Source organism: Podarcis raffonei, chromosome 15 (assembly GCF_027172205.1).
Source record: "Podarcis raffonei isolate rPodRaf1 chromosome 15, rPodRaf1.pri, whole genome shotgun sequence".
Lineage (NCBI taxonomy): Eukaryota > Metazoa > Chordata > Lepidosauria > Squamata > Lacertidae > Podarcis > Podarcis raffonei.
This window is the reverse complement of record NC_070616.1, coordinates 11,900,904-11,924,969: the sequence shown is the minus strand read 5'-3', so window position 1 is coordinate 11,924,969 and position 24,066 is coordinate 11,900,904. Positions and strand designations below refer to the sequence as shown.

The following is a 24,066-nucleotide window of genomic DNA, read 5'->3' as shown; positions in this document are numbered from 1 at the left end:
TTTTTAATCTTTATTTTTAACATGGAAGAGAGCAGATTGGGAAGGGAAGATATCAACATTCTGACAGCATGGGAGCTGCCGTTGAGGCTCCTGTTCAAGCAGGAGAAACTGTAAAGCTTCTGTCGTAAGGCCACACAAAGGAATTCTTCAGCAAATGCATTTAAACGACAAAACCCTGTTTTGAAGACAGCAGCTTCTTCTGGGAGGGAACACTCACTGTGCATAGCACAGTTGCCCATTTTAGGACAAAAGCCAACGAGGGAACCAGAACCTTCTCTTCAGGAAGGTAACAAGAGGGGCTGGTTATCACAGAGTTACCCAGGAATTTCTTAAGTGCTCACAATATTCAAACACCCACCCCTCCCGCACCCCACAGTGTGATTGGGCTTCGAAGAAGCCCTGCTCACAGCTCGGCAGCCATTTGCACAGGCCTGCTATGTTACATGATCCACAAATGCAAAATTTTCATTTTCTCTGCCCCGCGCCAGAGTAAGGAGAGGGCCTCTCACTCAGTTCACATTTGTTCCCGCACCAACTTTGCAAGAGTTCCAAGTTGTTCCCGATCCAGTTTTCTAGCGTTAGCATTCGTACAAAACCCATTTATACTGGAATATAGTGTTTGCGTGGTCCCTTAAGTCAATCAGTTTCGGCCATTAACAGGAAGACAAAATAGGTGCCCCACCCCCTGCAACCCACATCCCTGCGATAGGCGGTTTGCAAGGAGGAAGGAGGGGCGTGGCCCGGGAGTCACTCTCCTTTGCGCAGGGGAACTAGGAAACTCCGCCCAGAGTCAAGACGTCAAAGCAGATGTTGCAGACCCGGACAGGCTTGTTCAAGTCGAATTTGATGATGGGGATCTCCTTGGTTGAGCACTTGTGGCAGAGAAGGCGCCCGCAGTGCCGGCTGCGAGAGAGGAAAGAAAATTTCAGCTGTGCTCTTTTCTGCCTAGCTGTGCTTAACAAGAAACCTCTCCTTTGCTTCCCAGTTTCCGAGGAAGTTTAGAAAGAGAGGGGGGGTGTTGCTGTGCCTTCAGGGGATCGTACCCCTTTGCCACCATTTATCAGGTGCTTACTCTGAAAGCTGGCATTGTGTCCTGAGCCCCACCTAGCAGATAGACCCCTGCCTGGACCCAAGACGACACAGTGCCAAAGGGAGCCATTTCTCTGAAGGGGAGGCCTCCTGCTGATTCATAAAGTAGCTTGTGACCGGGGATGGGAACTGGGCTGCCCAGAATTAAAAAGTCTGCGGTACCTTCATCGAAAGCAGCTCTTCAGTTAACTACAGTGCTATCAACAGAGATGGGGGAACCTGGTGACTTCCAGGTAAGACTCCCAACTCCCATCTGCCTCCCATGGCAACAGTCAGAGACCATGAGAGTTGTAGCCCAACAGCATCGGCATGGCCACAAGCTCCCCACCCTTGGCTTACCAAATCCCAAGAGGAGCAGAAAGGAGGGAAGAGCCCCTAAGAGCTCCAAGAACTCTCCTTCCTTGGCCTTCCAACCTGCTTCAGGCACTTTGGTGGTGGTCCAAACCAGGATTAAAAGTTATAGAGTTAAGCTACCTGGCCAGGTAGCACATGCCCCAAATGGTCCATATTGAAAACACTCCCCCACTGCGTGCAGAGCTAGGATGATGGGTGGGGTGGGGGGGAAACTATGGGGTGGATCCTGTGTTTTGGACCACAACCAAAGGCACATGGTCTTTATGTTTCTGTGCACAAGATCGCTAAAGCAAGCACGCTACTGTCTCATGCTGCATAGACTGCAGTGCTTCAGTGAAGAACTCTTTGTCCTGTCCACACTGCCCATGCCCTGCCCTTGCACAGCAAGTCTGTGCTGGCCCTAAAACCTCTCTCAATGGGCTTCTCTGCCTCTCCTCCCCTTCCCCAGGCCCAGTCTAGAAAGAGGTGAGAGGCGACTTTTCGCCTCCTCTGGAGGGAACTATGCCTTCAGCCCAGGCAGCCTTCCAAGGGTGGCGGTAGGTTCTGAGCGGAACTACCTACGAAACAAATCAAAGCTGCGTCCAAGTGGTGGATCAATCTGAAAAAGCCGCCCCTTACCAGTGATGCTTCCTTGTCGTGACTCCAAACTTGGCGCTGCATTCGTAGCAATTGGAGCCGTCGCACCAGGGGGGTTCTTTGGACAGCATGTCTGCGGAAGAAAGAATTAAATGCAAGAGGCTCCCCGCCAGCCTTGGCCACTGTGGCTTGTGACCTACCCAAGCCCTGAATTCAGCCATGTGTACGGCTGCCTGCCCGACACACTAGGTATCTCATCTCACCCTCTACATCTCACCCCATTTGTGCAGCCCCCTCAAGGGCTTGAGAACTGATTGTGCCTTCTGCTTGCCTGGGCAGAGAGGACAGAGAGGGGTGTGTGTGGAAACTAGTTTATGGGGCAGAGGGAAAACTTGCATTTGTTGTCACGCCCACTTTTGCCTCTGGCCACACCCACCCCTGGCATGTGGCCCCTGTAAGGTTGCCCTCTTTCAAATAATTTCACTAGTAGATCATCCCACTAGTAGAGATCTGGTCTAACTTAACGTGGCCCTCAGACTGAGAAGGTTTCCTGCCTCTCCCTCCCTGCAAGTTTTGCCTAAAAGGCCTCCTTCTTCTCTATGCACAGCCCACCTGCTGCATGACAGCAGGGCTCAAGGGCTCTTACCCAGCAGCCGGAAGAGAAGCTGTTTGGTCGCAACTTGATAGTTGAAGATGTTGACGCCTTGGTTGTTGTTCACGCCCAGACGAGCGCCGGCTCTCACAATGGCCCGGCACAAGTTGGCGTTTCCCTTCATGTAGGCCAAGAGAAGCACTGGGAAGAGAGAGAGAGAGAGGAGATTTCATTGTCCGTGTCTCTGCTTAGCCAGTCCCTGAACTGCCAATTGTCCTGCACCCAGGCAAGCAAAATTTCACAGGAAGCACCAGGAGCAGGTCGGCAATAAATCACATGGTGTCAGTGAAGTTAACTCAGGAGGCTAGGCAACTCTTCCCAGCAGGTCTTGCCCCAATGAGACAGTTGTGAGGACTCAAGGTCCCCACCGCTCTCTAAGGCTCCTCCTCTCCTAGGTCCTTCCCTTGAAATCTGAGACTTATTCGCCTTGTCTGTGTTTGCTCTCCCCTCTTCATCCCTCTTCTGGTTCTGGGAGATCAAGTGGGATGGAACTGGCTGCAGCAGGAGGGGGAGACCTCCTGGCTTCTTCTGCAGCCTGCTTCATCTCTGCCTCTTCTCTCTTCCCCCACCCGCAGCTTCCACTTCTGGACTGCTCTCTGCCACAGCCTCTCCCTGCTCACTAAGCCCTGTTGCCTCTTCAGCTTCTGACACCTCCTCCTCCTCCCTGTCTGTTCCCCTCTTCTCCCTCTGACCACTCATCATGGTCCCAACACCAAACCCCTGACTCTGGGCCTTCTCCCCTTGGGGACTCCTTCCACAACTCCTCTGCATCCAGCTAGTCCAGGACAGCAAGACACATGCAAAAGGACTTTGAGAGGCTACTTTGATGATGGCAGCTGCATGGCTTTTTTAGCCAAACCCATCGGCCGAGGCTTACCGGTGTTCCCTTCAGCATCTGGCTTGTCAAGAGGATACTCCGGCATACATTCCAGGAAGAGGTCAAAGATGGCTGCCGCATTGTCCTTCCCGTATTGCCCCAGGATGTGCATCGGGGACTGACCCCTGACAAGGAGACGGAGACGACGTCATGCAGGACAAAAGCCACGGCACAGACCCAAACCATTCACACATGAAAACAAAGTTCAACACAGCCAACCACAAATGAACAACCACACCCTAGGCCAACCCCAACCTCTCTCACCACCAAAGGAACACAAGTGAACAGGAAAGAACCTGCAGAAGCAACACTGACACCGAACCCTACATATAGTAAGCAAAATAGAAACATCATCACCCGACCCCACCCTGAGTCATCTTCCCCCCCCTCCACCCCCCTTTTCTTCCCAATGTCTCAACAAATGAAGCTGACTTGTAAAAATGTTACATGGGGGGAAAATGTAGAAGAGAGAGACATTGCACACACTTTTGAAAATCAAGAAAATCTTTAATAATGAAAAAAAACACCAAAAAAAAATCCACGGTGCAGGGCAAGAAGTCCTCTGCTCCCCACAGCAGGGTTACATTTTGGGGGTGGTACTTTTGGAGCAAAAGGGGAGATTTCTAAACCTCCTATGGCCCACTGCTAGTGCTTGCCGTTGCAACGAAATAAATATTTACGAAAGCTTGGTCCAAGTCCTGCTCCAAGACAAGACCCGGAGAGGGAACGGAACATCCTGACAATACTGTACTGCAAAATTACCAAGGAATCCCTTGCACAGCCCTTCCCCTGAATGAAGCAAGCGGGGGGGGGGGGGGAGAGAGAAGCCCGCCCCCCCACTACTGAATGAGAGAAAAAATAGTACAGAGATGCTCAGGGTCCCTTTTCCCAGCAAAGGCGGCTGTTACACTTACCTGAGGTTAAAAGCTTCTGCGTCCACAGTGCACTCTGTCAGGAGGGCACGGATGTTAGTCAGACGTCCCTGCATCACTGCCAGGTGCAGGGCTGAGAAAGGAGAGAGATGGAATGCATGATTCAAAGGGAAAGGGAAGATCTGTAGCCACCTCTCCGTGCCACTTAAAACCAAAGGCTGCATTCATATCATGCAAAAATAAAAATAAAAATCAGGTTGCATTAAGCCAGATTTCCATCTGTGCAAGAATTTCACCTTGAGCAATGGAATGTTTCCCCCCCCACATGCCCCCCCAATCTGTTCTAGAGGTTCCCTGAATGCTCCACAGCAGATCTGAGGGGCACACGGTTAGGGAGGGAGAAATCCCTCCTGTGGTAATCCCTGCGCTGGCAGGACAAATTAGTTTAATACTGTCCGTAGGCCCTTTTTTTTTGCTTTTTTTTTTTAAGAAATCATTTTAAAGAGAGGACTCTACACAAAAAGAGTCCAGCAAGAATAATGTAACCTGTCTGCATTTTACAGATTAGTATGATATTCGTTTTGCATTGCATAGTTTCTTCTGCACTGTGCCCTACTTGCATTTATTTAGCTGTGAATCCTACATTGCAGGACTCCGTGACCCTTTGGGTCCCTTCTAACTCTACAATTTTTTACGATTCTATGGCTTATCTTCACTTCTGCTCCTTATGGGCACACCTGCCCACCTTCCTGTTTCCAGGATCCCTTCACAAGCTTAGCAGCTGGAAACTTGGCAGTTCCTCTTTATAAGGAAAGCTAAAATACTAAGGAAACAGTTCTGAAGCCGATGCCATTTGCTACAGATGCTCCTACACAAAGGCAGCAGACACAACACAGACAAGGAAGCAGCTAGCCTCCAGGCTCCAGCTCCCATCAGCCCAAGTCAGAACAGGATGGCAGGAGTCACAGTCCAACAACATCTGGAGGGCCCCATCCCGACTCTGGGCCCCGCTGAGGGAGGCCTGGCTGGAAATAACACTATAGTGCCACCACAAATGCTGATCCAGCCTCAAAAGAATCCTGAACGGGATCTGTAACAGTACCAAGGTATCTGTTCTGGCCCAGGAAATCCTTTCCCTACAACAGCTTGGAGAAAGGCCTGGAAACGATGCCTTATGAGGAACGGCTAAGGGAGTTGGGCATGTTTAGCCTGGAGAAGAGGAGGTTAAGGGGTGATATGATAGCCATGTTCAAATATATAAAAGGATGTCACATAGAGGAGGGAGAAAGGTTGTTTTCTGCTGCTCCAGAGAAGCGGACACGGAGCAATGGATCCAAACTACAAGAAAGAAGATTCCACCTAAACATTAGGAAGAACTTCCTGACAGTAAGAGCTGTTTGACAGTGGAATTTGCTGCCAAGGAGTGTGGTGGAGTCTCCTTCTTTGGAGGTCTTTAAGCAGAGGCTTGACAACCATATGTCAGGAGTGCCCTGATGGTGTTTCCTGCTTGGCAGGGGGTTGGACTCGATGGCCCTTGTGGTCTCTTCCAACTCTATGATTCTATGATTCTAAAGGGGGAGGAGCAAGCTGGAGCTAATGATTTTGCCAGGAAACAAGCAAAAAAAGATCAAATCCACCCATCTTTGGACATCAAAAGCAGAGCTTACCATTGTTCCTGTTTTCATCCACAGCTGCAAAGTCCACTCCGTTCTCCAGGAGAACCGAGCAAATGGTGGGAAGGTCTTGCTGGGCAGCGAGATGGAGGGCTGTCTGGCGGTGCTTGTTCAGCTCGTTGACCTTGGCGCCTGCAAGCAGCTGTTGTGAGGAGAAGACAAGGAAGGAGGAGTTTCTCAGGGTCTATTCTAGCGGATTATATATGGCAGCCACCTATAGGCCGGTTGAAAATGTAACTCCTGTCCTCAAACAGCTGCTACACTGGTTGCCAGTTATCTCCTGGGACCTAGTTTCTAGGGCAATCGGATGCATTTTATTCTTCCTTACACCCCTGCCCCAGCCATGATGAAAACGGCAGATTTCAGACGCCACCGTCCACAACACGTACCAGGTTACGCACAATGATTTCAGAGCCAGCCTGCACGGCAAGATGCAACGGAGTTAGCTTGGAGGCGTCCTGGACCCTGGAATTGACGTTTGCCTGGACACTGATCAAGAAGAGCACGCTCTCGATATCGGAACTCTGAACGGCCACGTGAAGGAAATTCCGGCCTTTGTTGTCCACCTATGGCAGTGGCAAAACCATAATTAGTCACGTTTGTGAATTTCAACACATCTGCTTAGAACAGGGGTCAGCAAACTTTTTCAGCAGGGGGCCGGTCCACTGTTAAGACCTTGTGGGGGGCCGGACTATATTTTGGGGGGGAAAATGGAACGAATTTCTATGCCCCACAAATAACCCAGAGATACATTTTAAATAAAAGGACACATTCTACTCATGTAAAAACACGCTGATTCCCGGACCGTCCGTGGGCCAGATTTAGAAGGTGATTGGGCTGGATCCGGCCCCTAGTTTGCCTACCCATGGCTTAGAATGAAACCTAGTTGAATACCACCCCTGGTTTCTGACACACCCTGAGACATGTTTTCTAGTTTGAAAATTTGCCAGTGACTACCCTGTTCCTCGTGGGTTTCATACAGATTTTTCCTTGTCAGGAGGGGAACAGAAATAAAAGACTGGAATTTCTTAGGCATTGGATTGATGCAGTGTGTTTTAGGTTGCTTGCTTACACAGACACACACACACAGACACACACGACTCTTAACAAGAACTGCAAAATGCCAACTGTTCAGTGGGCTGATTTGAAAGATTGGTCATAGAATCAGAGAGCTGATTCTATGACCAAGGGTCATTTAGTCCAACCCGCTGCAGTGCAGGATTCTCAGCTAAAGCATCCATGACAGATGGCCATCTAACCTCTGCTAAAAACCTCCAAGGAAGGAGAGTCTACAACCTCCCGGGTCAGACTGTTCCACTGCCAAACAGCTCTTACTGTCAGAAAGTTCTTCCTGACGTTAAGTCAGAATCTCCTTTCTTGTAACTGGAAGCCACTGGTTTGAGTTCTATCCTCCAGAGCAGGAGGATAGGACTTGAACCAATGGACAGCTCCTTATTTCTTACAACAGCAGTTTACAGCTGGAATGGGGAACCACTTGCACTCCAGATCTTCTTAAATTGTATCTCCAATCACCTCTGACCATTGGAGATGCTGCCTGGGGCTGAGAGATGTCAGACTCCAGCCACATTTGAGGGCCAGAGGCTGCCCATCCCCAGTCTATGGATGCCATACACGCACATCCAAGTTTAGAGAGGATATGCAGGAGAAAAATGTTGGCCTAAGGATCCGCAAAAGGGGAGGAGGGAAGTCAAAGGGGATTTATTGATTATATTCTAATTGTTTTCTTTGTTGTCGTTTGTTAACCTGAAAATGCAAAAATAAACTCATTTTAAAAAATAAAAGTTTTTTCGTTTTGTTTACACCTTCTCTCTCTATCCTGGATGCAGGCCTAAGATGACACACTGACAGTGACCGTGATGCCTCAGTCACCGGGCTAACAACACAAGAGCGTGTATGACGGGGTGCACTTTGGTCCCCTGTACCTGCTCGGCCGCTCCCGGTTCCCGCTTCAGGATCGCCTCTGCCGCCTTGTTGTTCTTGTACGTCATGGCGCAGGCAAAAGGGGTCATGCCTTGCCGGTCCCGTATGCCGAGCTGGATTTCCGGGTGCGAGATCATCAGCTGGATAATGACACCGTGCTGGTTGATAATGGCAACGTGGATGGGCGTTCTGCCTTCTGCATCCTACAAACACAGGCTGGGTTAGCCAGCAGCGTGAAACAAGCATGCAACGCATGCAAAGGTGGGGAGGACATCAGTGGCGCAAGAAAGGAGCCGCCAGCAGAAATAGAATAAAGCCTACGAGGCTTTTTCTGTTTCATACCTGTGCATTTACATTGGCTCCAAACTCTAGAAGGCACTGCACCGTTTCTTCAAGGCCCCAACAAGCCGCCAAGTGCAAGGGCGTCTGTCCATCGCGGGCTTCCTCATCGCCCTCGCCGTTGGCCCCTGGCTGCCTCGGGCTGTTGACGTCGCAGCCGCTGGGAAGGAAGCAACAGTGCTACCGTCAGCCTCGACAACTGGAAGCACGGCAAGAGAACCCTGGAAGCTGCCTTGCACAGAGCTGGACCAATAAGCCACCTAAAGGTCCATAAATAGCAACACCTTAGTGGTCCCGGGCCCTAAGGAAGTTAGATTAGCTTCAACCAGAGCCCAGGGCCTTTTCAACTCTGGCTCCGGCCTGGTGGAACGCTCTGTCTCATGAGACCAGGGCCCTGCAGGATCTGATTTCTTTCTGCAGGGCCTGTAAGACAGAGTTGTTCCGCCTGGCCTTTGGCTTGGAGCCAATTTGATTCCCTCCCCCTCTTTCTTTTTCCTTTCTCCTCCTGTGATGAGGCTGCATTTTAATATTTTAATGTTTCAATATTTTGATGTTGTATTTTAATCTTGTTTTTAAGTTGTATTCATTCAACTTGTTTTTATTATTGCTTGTTAGCCGCCCTGAGCCCGGCCTTGGCTGGGGAGGGCGGGGTATAAATTATTATTAATTACTATTATTATTATTATTATTATTATTATTATTATTATTATTATTATTACTAAAGCTCAGGGCTGCCTACAATGACTGGCAGCAGCTCTCAAGGGCAGGATTTCCCAAACGTGGGTCGCCAGCTGGTTTTTTTGGACTACAGTTCCCATCATCCCTGTCCACTGGTCCTGTTAGGTAAGGATGATGGGAGTTGTAGTCCAACAACAGCTGGGGACCCAGTTTGGGAAATCCTGCTCTAGGATTTCAGTCAAGGGTCTTTTCCCACTCCTATGTAGAGACAGAACATGGCACTTTCTGCATGCAAAGCACGCTTTCCAAGCCCTTTCCCTAAAAAAAGAGCAGGTTTCCAGTCCTCAAGGTTGTGAGTAAAAGATTAATGGAAAGGAAGACATAGAAAATGGCCTTATGTGGCATCAAACCACTGGTTCATGTTTACACCAACAAACTGTATTTCTGGCAGGGGCCTTCCCAGCCCTTCCTGGAATCACAGACTCATAGAATTGTAGAGCTGGAAGGGACCCCAAGGGTCATCTAGTCCAACCCCCTGCCATGCAGGAATCTCAGCTAAAGCATCCATGGCAGATGGCCACACAACCTCTGCTGAAAAATCCCAATGGAGGAAGAGTCCTTGCAGATCCAAGGGATTTAGCCTGGGACATTCTGCATGCAAATAAGGCAATCTCCCATAAGCTGCACCCCCCTCCAAAGTATATTTGGCCCATTGGGTCCACACACAGCGGCTTGCCAACAGGTTGGCTGATGGGGAAGGAAAGACATTGTTTTCAGTATCCCACCAAGTCAATGTCCTATTGGGTTACAAAGCCTTAACTGTTGGCTCAAGCAGTTTGGACAACAGGTTTGTTCCCCACCTGCGGATAAGGAAGCAGGAGATCTGTTCGCTGTTCTCATCGATGGCCCTGTGCAGCAGAGTCTGTGAGCAACCTCCCGGTCCTGGACCCCAACACGTTGCATCGCAACCGTGTCTCACCTATAGGAAGAGAAGAGATGCTTAGGGGGGAACGTAGCACAGCGGTGCTTAATGTTTGGGTTCTTAATTTAAAACATTTGATTTTGATTTTGTGCTGTGAACCGCCCCAAGACCTCTGGATATAGGGTGGTATATAAATTCAATCATCAACAACAACAACATGGAGAAATACAAAGACTGGCTTCCGAAGGGCAACAGAAATCAAAGCTCTTCAGTTATTTCCCCCCTCTCTTTTAGAAAACAGCTTATTGTAAAGCAAAATAAAGTTATTTTTTACTAGAACTAAAAAGAATTTAAAGAAACAGATTTGAAAATAATGCACATTATAAAGCAGATGATATTAACAACAAAACAGAAGGAGCAAGCCATTTCTGGGATGAAGTTAATGATTTGGCACTTTTTTTCCTGCTTTTCTTACACAGGCAGTTAGTGGCAGCGAGGGCTTCTGTTTCTACAGTCTGTTCGTTGCTGAATAAAGACAACTGATTACCGAAGCTCTTTTTAACAACATGGCTTGCCTTTGTTATTCTAGTTTAATTTATAAGAGTACAGTATCTATCTATAAACCTGGAAGTCATTTAAAAATAGTCATTGTGGTGTGTAGAAATATCCACACCATAGAATTATAAAATCGTAAAATACAGAACAACCAGAAGGGGGATAAAATGAATTATCTAAAAAATGGGGTTTGCGTGGGTTAAGGCCGATAAAGGTTAAAGATACAGGGATAGTCTGGGAATCTGGAGGTCCCTAGCTCTATCTCTTTTAGGTGAGACTGATATTCTCAGGTTGCATCCTACTTATAATTTCCTCCTCCTTATACCTTTCTTGTTTGGACCTCAAGGTGAGAGGTCCTCTTTAATTATCCTCTGAGAGAACCAAAGAGAAAGCATAGATTCATATGGAAGTAGAAACTTTTCTATTGCAAATCACATTATTTCCTATGATGAACAGCCTTATTATTTTCTTACCTACCTCTCTGTGTGTGATTGCAAGAGGCCCACTCTCAAAGATCCACTAGTTTAAACACTGCTCACTCCGCACACCCAAAAAGGTTTCAGCAGATAATTGACTGTGTTATCTTATTAAAAACCATTGAGACACAGTGAAATGATAAAATAATAAAATACAGAACAAGATGACCAGGAGTGAATCAAAGGAATTCTCAAAAAAATGCCTGGACAACAAACATGTTTTCAGCAGGGGACGGAGTATCAGAATTGTAGGAGCCTCCCTGATTTCAATAGGAACGGTGCTCCAGAATACTGGTGAAGAGACATTAAAATCCTTTGCATGCATAGAAACTAAAATATGAGAACTGTGGGAGTGTTGTGCACGCAAACTGAAGGTGCGTAGGCTGCTCAACCTGTTAAATGAACAGCGTTTGTTCAGTCTCTCCAGTAAGCTATTAGGGTTTTGGCAGAGTGTGCGACCAACCAGGCCTTCTCAATATTGTACTGGAGTCTCGACGTCACTTTCTGTGTAGCATTTTTCTATCTGGTTTTAGGAACCTTGCCTGCTTTAAACATTTTACACTCCCCCGCCCTCTTTTTAAAAATATAAATTTAACAATGCACTCAAAATAGTGTAACCTGTTACAAAATCACTGAACGAACTCAGATGAGGAGAAAGAAGAATACAATGAGGATACCTTGTTTTTAAAGCCCTCATGGTGGAACGGAGGCTACAGGAAAAGCTCCGCCAGGAAGGCAGCAGCTACTCTCAAGCTGTTGTCGCTGATAGTTGAATACAACAGCCTTGCCTCTCGTTGCCTCCCTCTCTCCTATTCACAACATCTAGGCCGCTCTTTCCCAACCTGGTGTGCTCCACATGTTTTGGAGGACAGCAGGGTGGGAATGGCTGCCCCAGGGATACTCAAACCATATCCATCTGCTGTTTCATTGATTCTGCAACCAGTGCAGTGTCTGTGAGCAGGGGGGAAGCAGCTCACAACACTGTCATGCAACATCATGCATTATAGAGAGCGGGAGAGAAAATAAGGTCTGTGGCTCTCAACACCAGCCACAAACAAGCTTGCGATGCAGATCCGTCTCGGACTTCTCCCTAGGTTTCACCTCCCACAGCAAAGCCTTCTTTTTCAGTTCCTCCCTAGTTTCCTTATGCCCAATGACTTGAAGAACAAAACAACGCCCCCCCCCTCCACTTTATCCTGGCATGCATTTTGTACAGAAACATTTCCAAGTTGATTGGTTAGAGAAGAGTGATGATGACTGTGAAAAGGATTCCAATCTCTGATGGAAGAAGAAAGAGACTGCAGCAGTCACCGCTCTTACCAGAGTCGAAGCAATATCTTCCAGGTTGTTTTCCAGAGCGAGCCAGAGCGGAGGGTTCCCTCTGTCATCTGGCACAGACATGTCTGCTCCCCGAGTGCAGATCGCATCGACCACAAGAGGGAGCTGGTTTTTGATGGCCAGCTGGAGGGCCGTCTCCCCATCCTGAGTCCTGCAAACAAGCACATTGTGCTATACGCAGGCAGATAGCCACAGGCGTGCATCACCGACAGATTGGGGGAGGGAAATACAGTGGTACCTCCGGTTGCGAATGGAATCTGTTCCAGAGCTCCGGTTGCATCCCAAGGAATTCACAACCGAAAGTGCTGCTTTTGCACATGGCACGGTTTAGCGCCTCTGCGCATGCGCGAGCGGCGAAACCTGGGGAAATATTTCCGGGTTTGCCGTGTACGTATCCCAAAGGATACGTAACTGGAGGTGAACGCAACTAGAGGTACCACTGTACTATTTAAAAAACTGCAGAAAGAACAAAAGAGATGACAAAGGCTCAAAATGGTACTGAAAGATAAACCTTTATCAAGAGCCAAAGATTAATCATCCCTGAACTAATCAGCGAAGGCACAAGTGAGTCTGTGGTACTCCTTATTTTCTTTGAGGTTCTTTTAAAAGCACCATACAAAAACAAGTTGCCGTCTCATAACCATAGTAGAATATAAACGAAGATCCCATCCTTATGATGCCAAGATAATAAAGGTGGCATTTTCTGTTATCATCCTTGGTTCTCTGTGGTGTCAACCTCCACCCACCAGCAGAACCCACTGATGCCCCCTGAGGCAAGGGGGTGTGGGAAGAGCAGAAGCAACCTGCTCAACCCAAGACAGCGCCAATTCATTTGCCCAAGTGTGCCTTGCGGTGGGCACTGGGCCTGCCTCTGTGCTAAGACTCTCACACAACTTTGCAAGTACAACCAAGGCCTTTTTACCTGACGCTGATATCTGCTTGGTGCTCCAGGAGGAAGAGGGCGCTCCTGCTGTCCTGCCTCTGTATTGCCATGTGCAGCAGAGTCTGCCCGTCTGACATCGTGTCATTGATGGAGGCCCCAGAGCCAAGCAGCTGAGCAGCAATAGTGTGCATTCCTGCCAGGGGGGTAGAGGAAAGAAACGTGCAATTTATCCATTAGATTTCTGCCCTTTCTTTCCTTCAAGGAACTCATGACTGCCTGTAGAGCTCCCACTCTCTCCCCTCTCATTTTGGACCGTCAGACAAGGCATGAGAGAACAGGGTTTGAATCCCCAATCAGTCATGAAGCTCGCTGGGGGCCGGTTGCTCTCAGCCTAACCTACTTCACAGGGTTGCTATGAGGATAAAATGGGGGGGGGGGGATGAATGATGTATGCTACCCTTGAGCTCCTTGAAAAAAAGGTGGGGTCTAAATGCATTGTCCGTAGCTTTCATTGTCTTTTAGAAAAGTGGGACAGAAGCACTCGAAAATAAACAAATCCTTACTCTGGGACACTTCACATATTATGGTATTTAACAATAGGACTCCCCGAACCTGGTGACTTCCATATGTTAAGAAGTGGCACTCAACATCTGGGGAAGGTTACTGTATACAGATGAACCTTCAAACTGCAGTCCTAGGACCTGGCCTGCAATCCTGAGACTGTGCTCCCATAGTTGGAGTATGAAGCCATGTAAATTCACCTGTATTCCCCTTTTTTCTCTTGTCAAGATACTGCGAGAGGTTAAGGTTTTCAGGGATTTGCAGGCAAGTTGGAGTTTGAACTTTACTCCTCCCAGCAGCTTTAGACGCAAAATTTGCTTAGGTACAAATATGCCAGATTAAAGGGCTCACATATTGCACTGCCAGATGCACTTCTGTCAGACAAACACGGCTTTCTAGCTGTCTGCGGTCGGAGGCCTGTTAGTTTGTGCTACGTTGAAACAGGAGAGCAGATTTGTTTACGAGAACAACTATGACGGGTTCCACTGCTGCTGCCATCTACATAAGTAGACGCTGGTTTTTTAAAAAAATGAAAGCCCAACCTGTGGCTTTCCAGGTGCTGTTGGACTTCCAACCCCAAGCAGCCCTGGCCAGCCCCACAGCCAGTGAGCAGGGATGATGGGATTTGCAGTTCATAGTCTGTACTATGATGTACAAGTGGAGCAGATATGGCCTGCACAGGATGAGGGATGGGATCAACTAGCTACTCAGCATTAAACAGTTCACCTCCCCTCTTATTTGAAAGAGGCTCCAAGGTGGTTGTAGGGACGCGGGTGGCGCTGTGGGTAAAAGCCTCAGTGCCTAGGGCTTGCCGATCGAAAGGTCGGCGGTTCGAATCCCCGCGGTAGGGTGCGCTCCCGTTGCTCGGTCCCAGCGCCTGCCAACCTAGCAGTTCGAAAGCACCCCCGGGTGCAAGTAGATAAATAGGGACCGCTTACTGGCGGGAAGGTAAACGGCGTTTCCGTGTGCTGCGCTGGCTCGCCAGATGCAGCTTTGTCACGCTGGCCACGTGACCCGGAAGTGTCTCCGGACAGCGCTGGCCCCTGGCCTCTTAAGTGAGATGGGCGCACAACCCCAGAGTCTGTCAAGACTGGCCCGTACGGGCAGGGGTACCTTTACCTTTACCTTTACCAAGGTGGTTGTATGACAGCACACAGAGTGTAACAAGGACTGAGAGATTGTGGGGGGGGGGGCTCATTTAATCTCACTGTAAACAAGTGGTACAGTGACAATAAAGTGACAATAAAGTATTTCTATTTCTATTTCCCCCATGCCCACTACAGACAAGTGGATGGAAAGTCATAGCGCTTTATAAAGTCCCAGTGATTTCAATAGGAGAAATGGAACACAGACTTCAATATCTCTCCCTTTTGAAAGCAGCAAAAGTTGGATTGCTCCCTTAGGGTTCCAACTTTACTCTGAGAAAACCCACTGAATTCAATGGACTTATCAGTCACAACAATGGAATTTTAAAGCGTCAACTGCTGGTTGAATACAATCCTTATTTTTTTCTTTTTTAAAAAAAGGTTTCTTCTATTATTTATTGGAGTTGAGGCCACCTCTGCCCACGTGCCCCTAAAATTTCAGACCATCCATCTTTTGGCGCTTACCTGTCCATAAGGCTAATCCCAGGACTGTTTGGTCTCTGGAGTCCTTGAGACTGAAGTCAGGAATGATCTGCAGATTGCTGGTAGCATGAAGGGCATTTGCTGGAAGAGAAAACCATTAATTCTCTTTTAAGCCTGATGTTAATCCTGTTTGCTTCGAAGATACCAGGCTGCATACGCATTATACCTTTAAAGAACATTTCCCACCCTCCCCTAGAAGAGTTCTGGGCTCTGTAGTTTACCCTTCTGTAGTTGGGGGATGTAATGACTCTGAATGCCAGTTGATGGAAGCCAATGGGATGCAGGGAAAGTGCCCTTGTGCTCGGGCTTCCCATAGCTGCATCTGGTTCGCCACTGGATTAGATGGACCATTGGCCTGATCCAACAGACTCTTTTTGATGGTTCATTTATCTGCTTTTCTGCTCCTATTCCCTCCAGTTCCACCCCCTCCCGACCGGCAGTTCCCCACAGAAGGCTTACCTTTTTGCTCCAGTATGATGGACACCACATCTGGGTGGTTATAAGCTATTGCCATGTGAAGAGGAGTTTGCAGGCTGACGTTATCTGCCGTGCTGGGCGTCGCTGTCCCCTTCTGGGCAGGCACAGCTTTCTCCGTCTGGATATTAGGATTTGCTCCTTGCTGCAGCAACTCTGCCGTGAGGTTGGCTAGGCCATGCCGGCAAGCTGTGTGCAGCGGGGTCTCCCCCTTTATGGAAAGGAGAATTTGGAAAACTTACAAAAGACCATCGATTTCAAGAGGGAGAGAAAAGACTCGTGAATTGGGACTTTAAAAGCAGCTCCCACAGAGCTCAGTGCGCGACAAACAACTGTCAACACATTTGTGGCTCCTCAATTGTCTAAGCGCTGTACATATGCTAGAAGAAAGGGCTGCCTGCAGGTTCTCAATCTAAGAGATGCAATATAAAAGGAAAAAAGAATGGGGAGGGAAGAGGAAATCAAACAGGGGAGCAGCTGCTCCTTCACTAAGGCTGGATGATGTCAGCTTTTCAACATTGAAATGTATCACCGGCCAAACATTGAGATATAGCAATACACCCCAATGTTGAAAAACAGAGGGAGGAACAAGCTGCATTGGCCCCGGCCCCACAAGGCACTGGGGTGGAACTCCCTTGGCAGGATCGGCAGCGGTTTCACCCTGACACCCCATGGGGCCAGGGCCAATGCAGCTTGTTCCACACTCCGTGCGTCAGCCACTGGTGGCAGAAGGAGTCAGGTGCAGGCAAGCCCCACCTGCGATATACTGCCAGGTGAAGGTGCCATTGCACTCTGGCCTTCAAACTGGCCCTGGGCAATGAATCGATACATCGCCCAGGCCTAACACACACACACACACACACACACACACACACACACACACACCCTTTCTCCATCTCATCACAGTAAAATGAGAAATAGTCCAAACTATCCGCATTTTAATACTTGCACTCTACAGTAAGCACTTACGGGCTTGCTGTTAATTTCCCTCCATGCACCAAACAGATATATGGAGTGTCTGAGCAGAGTTCTATTTCATTTGACATTCCCTTCTCTTCACCTACCGCTTTATTCCGGTGGTTAACTTTGGCCCCATGAGTTGCCAGGAACAGAGCGGCAGCCTCGTTTTCTGCCCCTGCTGCTCTTTGCAGCAAGCAGTTTCCTATAGGCAGCCAGCCACCCGGGTGGGGGAGAGAGAAAGAAAAAGCAGAGTTAGAACAGGAGCCGAAATTCCAGCCGTCATCTTGCATTCTAAGCCAGGACACTGGAGGGCAGGGCACAACTGAACTGACCTGGCTTATTACTGACTTCCTTATTATTAAGTGTGCTTAAAAGGTAAAGGTAAAGGGACCCCTGACCATTAGGTCCAGTCTTGACCGACTCTGGGGTTGCGGCGCTCATCTCGCTTTATTGGCCGAGGGAGCCGGCGTACAGCTGTGGCCAGCATGACTAAGCCTCTTCTGGCGAACCAGAGCAGCGCACGGAAATGTCGTTTACCTTCCCACCGGAGCGGTACCTATTTATCTACCTGCACTTTGACGTGCTTTCGAACTGCTAGGTTGGCAGGAGCAGGGACCGAGCAACGGGAGCTCACCCCGTCGTGGGGATTCGAACCGCCAACCTTCTGATCGGCAAGTCCTGGGTTCTGTGGTTTAACTCACAGCGCCCACTTTTTGTCACAAGTGACCTCAAAGCGATTCTCTCTCTCTCTCTCTCTCTCTCTCTCTCACACACACACACACACATTATTACAAATCACAGAACACACTTAAGGCAACAGGAAAACAGAACCGCCAACCTTCTGATCGGCAAGTCCTAGGCTCTGTGGTTTAACTCACAGCGCCCACTTTTTGTCACAAGTGACCTCAAAGCGATTCTCTCTCTCTCTCTCTCTCTCTCTCTCTCTCTCTCTCACACACACACACACACACACACACACACACACACATTATTACAAATCACAGAACACAATTAAGGCAACAGGAAAACACCAGCAACATCAATAATAAAGCCACAGTATAAAAACCATACTATATCAGCAATACCAACAATAAAACCTCAAAATCAGTACTATAACATAAAACACACTTAAGCCTAACCATCACCACCAAAAAACTAGAAGAAGAAAAACAAACCCAAGTAAATTTCCATCAAACCATGAACCCCCAAACACCCATGCCTCCAGAAAGAAGGCGTTGCACAGCTGGGGCAGTGCCACTCAAGGCCCTTTTGATTTGTCCTCCCCTGATGTACAACAGCTGGAATTTTGTTTCCTCAAGAGACTCCAGTGTCTTTTTGCTCAATTCACAAAAAAATTAGCTATATGAAACATGCAGGCCACACACCCCTCCCACTGCACCCTCTTTTCAGTGCCCTCTGTGCTAAAGTAAACCAAAAGGTTGCTCGCTTTAAAGTTTCAGCTCTGCTGTTGCCTCTTTCTTCCTTTGGCTTGTCTTCTACCTGATTTCTGAACTGCTTTCTGAGTTACTGGGACGACACAATTTCTCTCACCGGTCGCTGTGTCGGGAGCGTCCGTATTGCTGCCACGCTGGATGAGCCTGGCCGCAAAGCTGTTCTCATCAAAGGAAGTGCCGTTTTCCACCAGGACATCCTCAAAGGGGTTGACGGACGGGTCAGAAGACACCGTGATATACTGAACAGCAAGCCACAAAGCAGTGCTTCCTTCATGATCCTTCAGTTCCAAATCGAGTCTGGCAACGACAACAACATTCCGATTATGCCCCACGAATAATTTCAAGTCGGGACTTTGTTCTCAGGAGACACAAATCAAGGCTTTCTAACACTGGCCAGTTCACTGGATATTACCTTGTTTATTGTGCCTTCAACATCCAACATTTTTGTATTTTCTGCCTACCTAGTCAACTAGCGTTCTTTTTCTCCTGATTGACATTTGTCCATTCTCACGGGCAGCTTTTCATTTACTGGGAGGTTTCGCAACTTGAATTTGAATCCTCCAAGACCTTTTAGTACAGAAACACTTCCATTCTGCCACCACTAAGCCACTTCCCCAAGCTCACCGTTCCAGACACCTTCCTGCCCTATCGAGAAGACCCACCCCAAGTGTCTGTTGCAAAACAGAACGATGATAAGAAACACACAATTCCACAGACAAGAACTGCCAGACAAGTTGCCGGCTACGAAGGGAAGAGCAGCTTTTAGGAAAACTCTGCCTGAAATTCAGGAAAAGTCCATTGTTCCCAGACGGTCTCCTAACGTACCCAAAACTTGACAAGGACATGGTTTCTCCTATTAAGAGCACCATCCAGATAGATCATTGTATTAATCCAGTTTGCACAGACTTACTGCTTGCATTGGAGAAGCTGGCTGAATACTGGGTCATTTCTCACAATGATGGAGGCATGCAGTGGAGTCCTGGGGGTGCAGAGAGAGAGAGAGAGAAAGAAAGGGGTCAGTTGAATTAGGGCACAAGGTCTTCCAAAGGTCAAGGAGCAAGATCTCTTTTGTAAGTCGGCAACTTCTTGGAGCACGTGACACTAGACTCCTCCCTCAAATGGCTCTACCTGCTTGTCTTATTTACACCGGAGACCAACATCCATTTTAATTATTAACAGCTATTACTAAGCATTCAGGCAGTTGGTTTTAGATTTACTTCTGTACCCGTCAACAGGTTTCACCTATTTTCAGTGACAGACTTAACAGGGTGCAGATATTTATTTATTTTTTTGAAATCCTTTTTATTTGATTTTACAAATATAAATTTATAACATTCCAAATGCATATCCATATACAGAGATTACTCTGAATCTTGAGACTTCCCGCCCCATCCATGGTTCCTACTGCCAGCATTTACAACTGCGTATTATTCCATATTCTATATTTTAAATCAATCCATAATATCCATAGTACATGTTACATTACAAGTGAGTTTCAAATTCTGCTAATGTTTCCATCTGCTTGCAGTGGTCTCCTAGATAAATTATAAATTTTTCCCATTCTTTTAAAGAAGTTTTTGTCCTCTTGGTTCCTGAGTCTTAGGACCCCGGTGTTTTTAACCCTGCTCCACTTCCTACAGATGGATATGAATTACCACCGCCAGGTCACCTGGCATCTCTCCCCGCCCGCTGGTTCAACACCCACATTTCAGTCACCAGATGCCTGGGATAACAGATACGTTTTACCCTGGCACCGGAATCCCATCAATAACATACATGCTTTTACATGCAAAGGTTGCAGTTTCTATCACTGGTACCGCTGCCAGCCAAAATAAGCAATACAACAACAACAACAACAACAACAATAAATTTTATTTATACCCCGCCCTCCCTGGCCAGAGCCGGGCTCAGAGCAGCTAACACCAATAAAATCACAGTAAAAACATAATAGGGGGGAAGGGGGGGGGAGAGAAAAGAAAAAAACCTAATTTAAAATACAGGTTAAAATGCAATTTAAAATGCAGCCTCATTTTAAAGTAGCTGATAAATCAAGACTATAAGGGGAGGGAAACATAAGGGTCAGACCCTGTCTTGCAGGCCCTGCGGAAAGATGTCAAGTCCACCACGTCTGGGCCAGTGCTGAAAAGGCCCTGGCCCCAGTTGAAACCAATCTAACTTCCTTGAGGCTTGGGGCCTCCAAAGTGTTGTTATTTGTGGACCTTAAGGTCCTCCACGGGGCATACCAGGAGAGGCGGTCCCAGAGGTATGTGGGTCCTAGGCCGCACGTACAAGGTTTGATGGACCAATTTTTCCAATTCTGCATAAAGCATCTTCAGATGTCCAGATCAACATTTCAAGCAATAGGTCAAGGAAACATACAAACACAACGCCACCGAATAGTCACCTTCCTTTGCTGTCCTGCATGTTCGGATTGGCTCCTGCCTTTAAGAGGGACTCTGCTATCTGTGCCATCTCTGCCATGATGTCCGGCTTGTGCTTCTTGGGGCTGTAGGAGGCCACGAGGTGCAAGGGAGTCTCCTGGTCTCCCAAGGTTGCAGCATTCACCCGGGCACCGTTTTTAACAAGGAAGCTAGCAGCAAATTTATCTCCTTTGGGGAATGACAAGGAAAGAGCAGAAGTCAGGTAGCAGGATTTTTAAAAAGCACTCACTCCAAAGAAACCCTCCCTAACAATCTTTCCCCATTTGCCATATCAGTCAGAAAAGTGTAAACGGCAGAATATTCCTTGTATCTGTAGAAAAGGAATAGGTGTGTTAAAAAATTTAAAAAGACCCAGATGCAAGGCTTTTGATGGAAAGAGGGTTAGTGGTCTCTATTCTGGGTGTGTTATTAACATTATGAGCTCAAGGAGGCTTCTTCCTGCCCCATTTCATCCCTAAAACAACCCTGTGAGGCAGGCTAGGCTAAGAGGCAGTGACTGGCCCAGGGTCACCCAATTAGCTTCATGGCCAAGTGGGAATTTGAAGCCTGGAATCCAAAATCCTAGTCCAACACTCTCATCACCACAGCACACTCACGTAAGAAGATAAAGCAAGATTATTCAGCAAGTGCCTGGGCTACTTGTTTGGCTCACTGTGTTAGTTCTGAAGAAAATACAAATGACACACGGAGGGCACACAAAAAAGTTGCTGGATGCCTCTCTCTTCTAAGTGACGGCTTTCCCTAGGTGTTTGGATGGGGAGAAGAATGGAAAATAAGCTGCTTAAAAGAGAGCCAAGAAGCAGGCATATTTGGGAGTATCTGAGGCTGCAACACAGCTAAGACTAAGTAGGCCTGGACCAGGTCGGTCTCTTAAATGGGAGACCACCAGGAACCATATATAAAAACAGAATAAAAAAATAAATCTTAAAACTTCTGATGCATCCACATGACATGTCAATTCACATACAGTTTAGTGCTTATGTCCTAAATGGGGAAACACCAGAAATAGTGGCCCTGTAATAATCCTATTTCTGGATTTTGCTGTTATGGAGGAAGCGCAGCCTGTGCAGGTTCCACAAACAGCCCATAGAATGGCCAAGAAAGGATGGGATGGGGTAAAAAGGATGGGAAGGAGGGAGATGGAGTTGCAGGTGCATGAGGATCACGAGGGCTCGACAGGCACCAGTTGTACATCCGAACTTTCCCATTAAGTGCTGCAGTGTGATGCATCTTCAGGTGCCTCCAATCATGGATACCCTTTCTTGTGCCGAGTAAGCATCACAGCCACCCATCAGCACACATCCAGCACAGGCATTAAGTGATGGCAACGTGTTCACCATGCCACCAAAAAATGGCCCCCACACCATTCTGCTGCTTTTCACAAGCAAGCTGCCTGTAACTGGAAGCGGTGCTGGGAAGCACAGAACACCCATTCCAGCACAGTGAAGGCAGATCCAAAGATTTCCTTGACGTTTTTGGCATTTTGCAATCTGAACCAGATGAAGTGACGTTGCTTAAAGAGCTTGCAAGATCCGTACAGTGGAGCCTCAACCCGTAAGATGGGCCAAGACCCTAAACCTGCTCTGGCAAGGTAGACTGTTGTCAGTTGTATTCCAGCTTCAAAAGAAATCTCCTGCAACGTCGGAGGCCCTTAACCTGCAGTTTCGTAACTAGGGACCAAGGGGTTTTACAATTCTGGTGAAATACCTTGCCCTTCTCCTGAACTGGGAGGAGTTATAGAGGTTCTCCCAAACCTCAAACTAATTTTCAGAATGAAGGAAGGCATCCTGCTGCTTTCAGAGACACTCTGAAGCTCAAAGCACCATGGACAAGTCCCTCTAGCTACTCAGCTCAGGGCTGGGAATGGAGGGGAAAGGTTTGCTTCCACCACCACCCAAAGTTGACACTCCTTGCAGGCTCATCACAGCCAATCCCGGGGGGCGGGGAGGAGAGAGAGGGACACAAAGGTGAACATGATTTTTGGCTAGCCAACCAAAACCCTCTGATCTTGACTACAGCTGGTATTAAGTGATATGGAAAGAAGTTTATCTTCATGGGTTACTCATACCTTGCAGAGGACTATAATTTTCCTATTATACATTTAGATGAAGTTTATTTTCTACAAGTAGTTAGCCCAAGGGAAGAACAGAAATTGCTGGCCATCGGCTTGAATTGCTAATAAAGAAGGGCAGGCAACAAGCCCCACTTTCTCTTTCCAGAAAAAGATGTAATTCAAGATGCTACTGCTCTGTTCCTTTGCTCTCACTGCCATGGCAACCAATTCCTGTCTAACTGTATGAATCCTCAAAAGGATCCCTTTTCTTGAACTGAAAACTTCAGAACCACCAAACACACCACATGTTTTGCCAGACTTTTGGAGGTTTTTTCTAAAGCTAAGTTAAGCTGCTGTGTAATGTCCAACATCAGTTCAACGACTCTCTAACTTGATCATGCAAGATGGCCCAGGATAGAAGACGTTTCTAGTCTGCAGAGATCTTTCTCTCAAGTTGGAGATACAGTGGTACCTTGGGTTACATACGCTTCAGTTTGCATACGCTTCAGGTTACAGACTCTGCTAACCCAGAAATAGTACCTCGGGTTAAGAACTTTGCTTCAGGATGAGAACAGAAATCATGCAGCGGTGGCAGCAGGAGGCCCCATTAGCTAAAGTGGGGCTTCAAGTTAAGAACAGTTTCAGGTTAAGAACAGACCTCCAGAACGAATTAAGTTCTTAACCCGAGGTACCACTGGACATGCTTACACACAACCTACTGTTTGCTGTGGACACGAAAAACAGGTGGGTGGAGGAATTTGCTGGGAAAACGTCCTTAGTTAGTTTTTGGTTGTTTGTTAATGTTGCTAATATTGTTTTGTGGGTTACAAGTGCTGTAATGCTTTGTGAATTTTATGACTTTTCTTGTGGTTGTGCTGTTCGGTCTATTTTTTAAGATGTTTTGTTAATAGTGTTTTATATAAGGTGGTTGTTTTAATGATTATTTGTTTATATATATCTATATATTTATAGTATATTCTTTACTGAAAAACAGGAAGTATAAAATTTCAAGTGCTCAAGGTAAAATAAGACGCGAATAGAAAAACAACACCCGTGTAAAGAACAAAAACTATAAACATTACATGACTGTTATTGTAGTTAACCTAAACTTAACCTAATACAGTGTTTATAAAAATGAATTCCAAATATCATTAAATTTGCCATGGCAAGCCTACGTTTATAGGTGACTTGTTCATGTGTTGCAAGTTTGTACGTATCTTCTATCCATTCATTTACTAATGACAGAGAGGCCTGGAGGCCAGCATTTGGC

General features: G+C 47.3%; 1 protein-coding gene across 2 annotated transcripts in view; it reads right to left on the bottom strand.

Annotated features, from left to right (window-relative positions):
* Nucleotides 1-9: 9 nt before the first annotated feature.
* The window catches only part of ANKFY1 (ankyrin repeat and FYVE domain containing 1), a 44,786-nt gene continuing 20,729 nt past the window's right edge, over nt 10-24,066 (bottom strand). For both annotated transcript variants that reach the window (XM_053367930.1, XM_053367929.1), the window contains exons 8-25: nt 20,707-20,911; nt 19,213-19,281; nt 18,400-18,599; nt 16,953-17,050; nt 15,874-16,099; nt 15,397-15,495; nt 13,265-13,418; nt 12,325-12,493; nt 9,912-10,030; nt 8,377-8,533; nt 8,037-8,237; nt 6,483-6,659; nt 6,088-6,235; nt 4,463-4,553; nt 3,549-3,673; nt 2,666-2,812; nt 2,062-2,152; nt 10-903 (exon numbers count right to left, since the gene is read on the bottom strand). In XM_053367930.1, the coding sequence (XP_053223905.1) occupies nt 771-903; nt 2,062-2,152; nt 2,666-2,812; nt 3,549-3,673; nt 4,463-4,553; nt 6,088-6,235; nt 6,483-6,659; nt 8,037-8,237; nt 8,377-8,533; nt 9,912-10,030; nt 12,325-12,493; nt 13,265-13,418; nt 15,397-15,495; nt 15,874-16,099; nt 16,953-17,050; nt 18,400-18,599; nt 19,213-19,281; nt 20,707-20,911 (2,609 nt within the window). In that variant the 3' untranslated portion in view covers nt 10-770. The remainder of the gene's footprint in view (nt 904-2,061; nt 2,153-2,665; nt 2,813-3,548; nt 3,674-4,462; nt 4,554-6,087; nt 6,236-6,482; nt 6,660-8,036; nt 8,238-8,376; nt 8,534-9,911; nt 10,031-12,324; nt 12,494-13,264; nt 13,419-15,396; nt 15,496-15,873; nt 16,100-16,952; nt 17,051-18,399; nt 18,600-19,212; nt 19,282-20,706; nt 20,912-24,066) is intronic.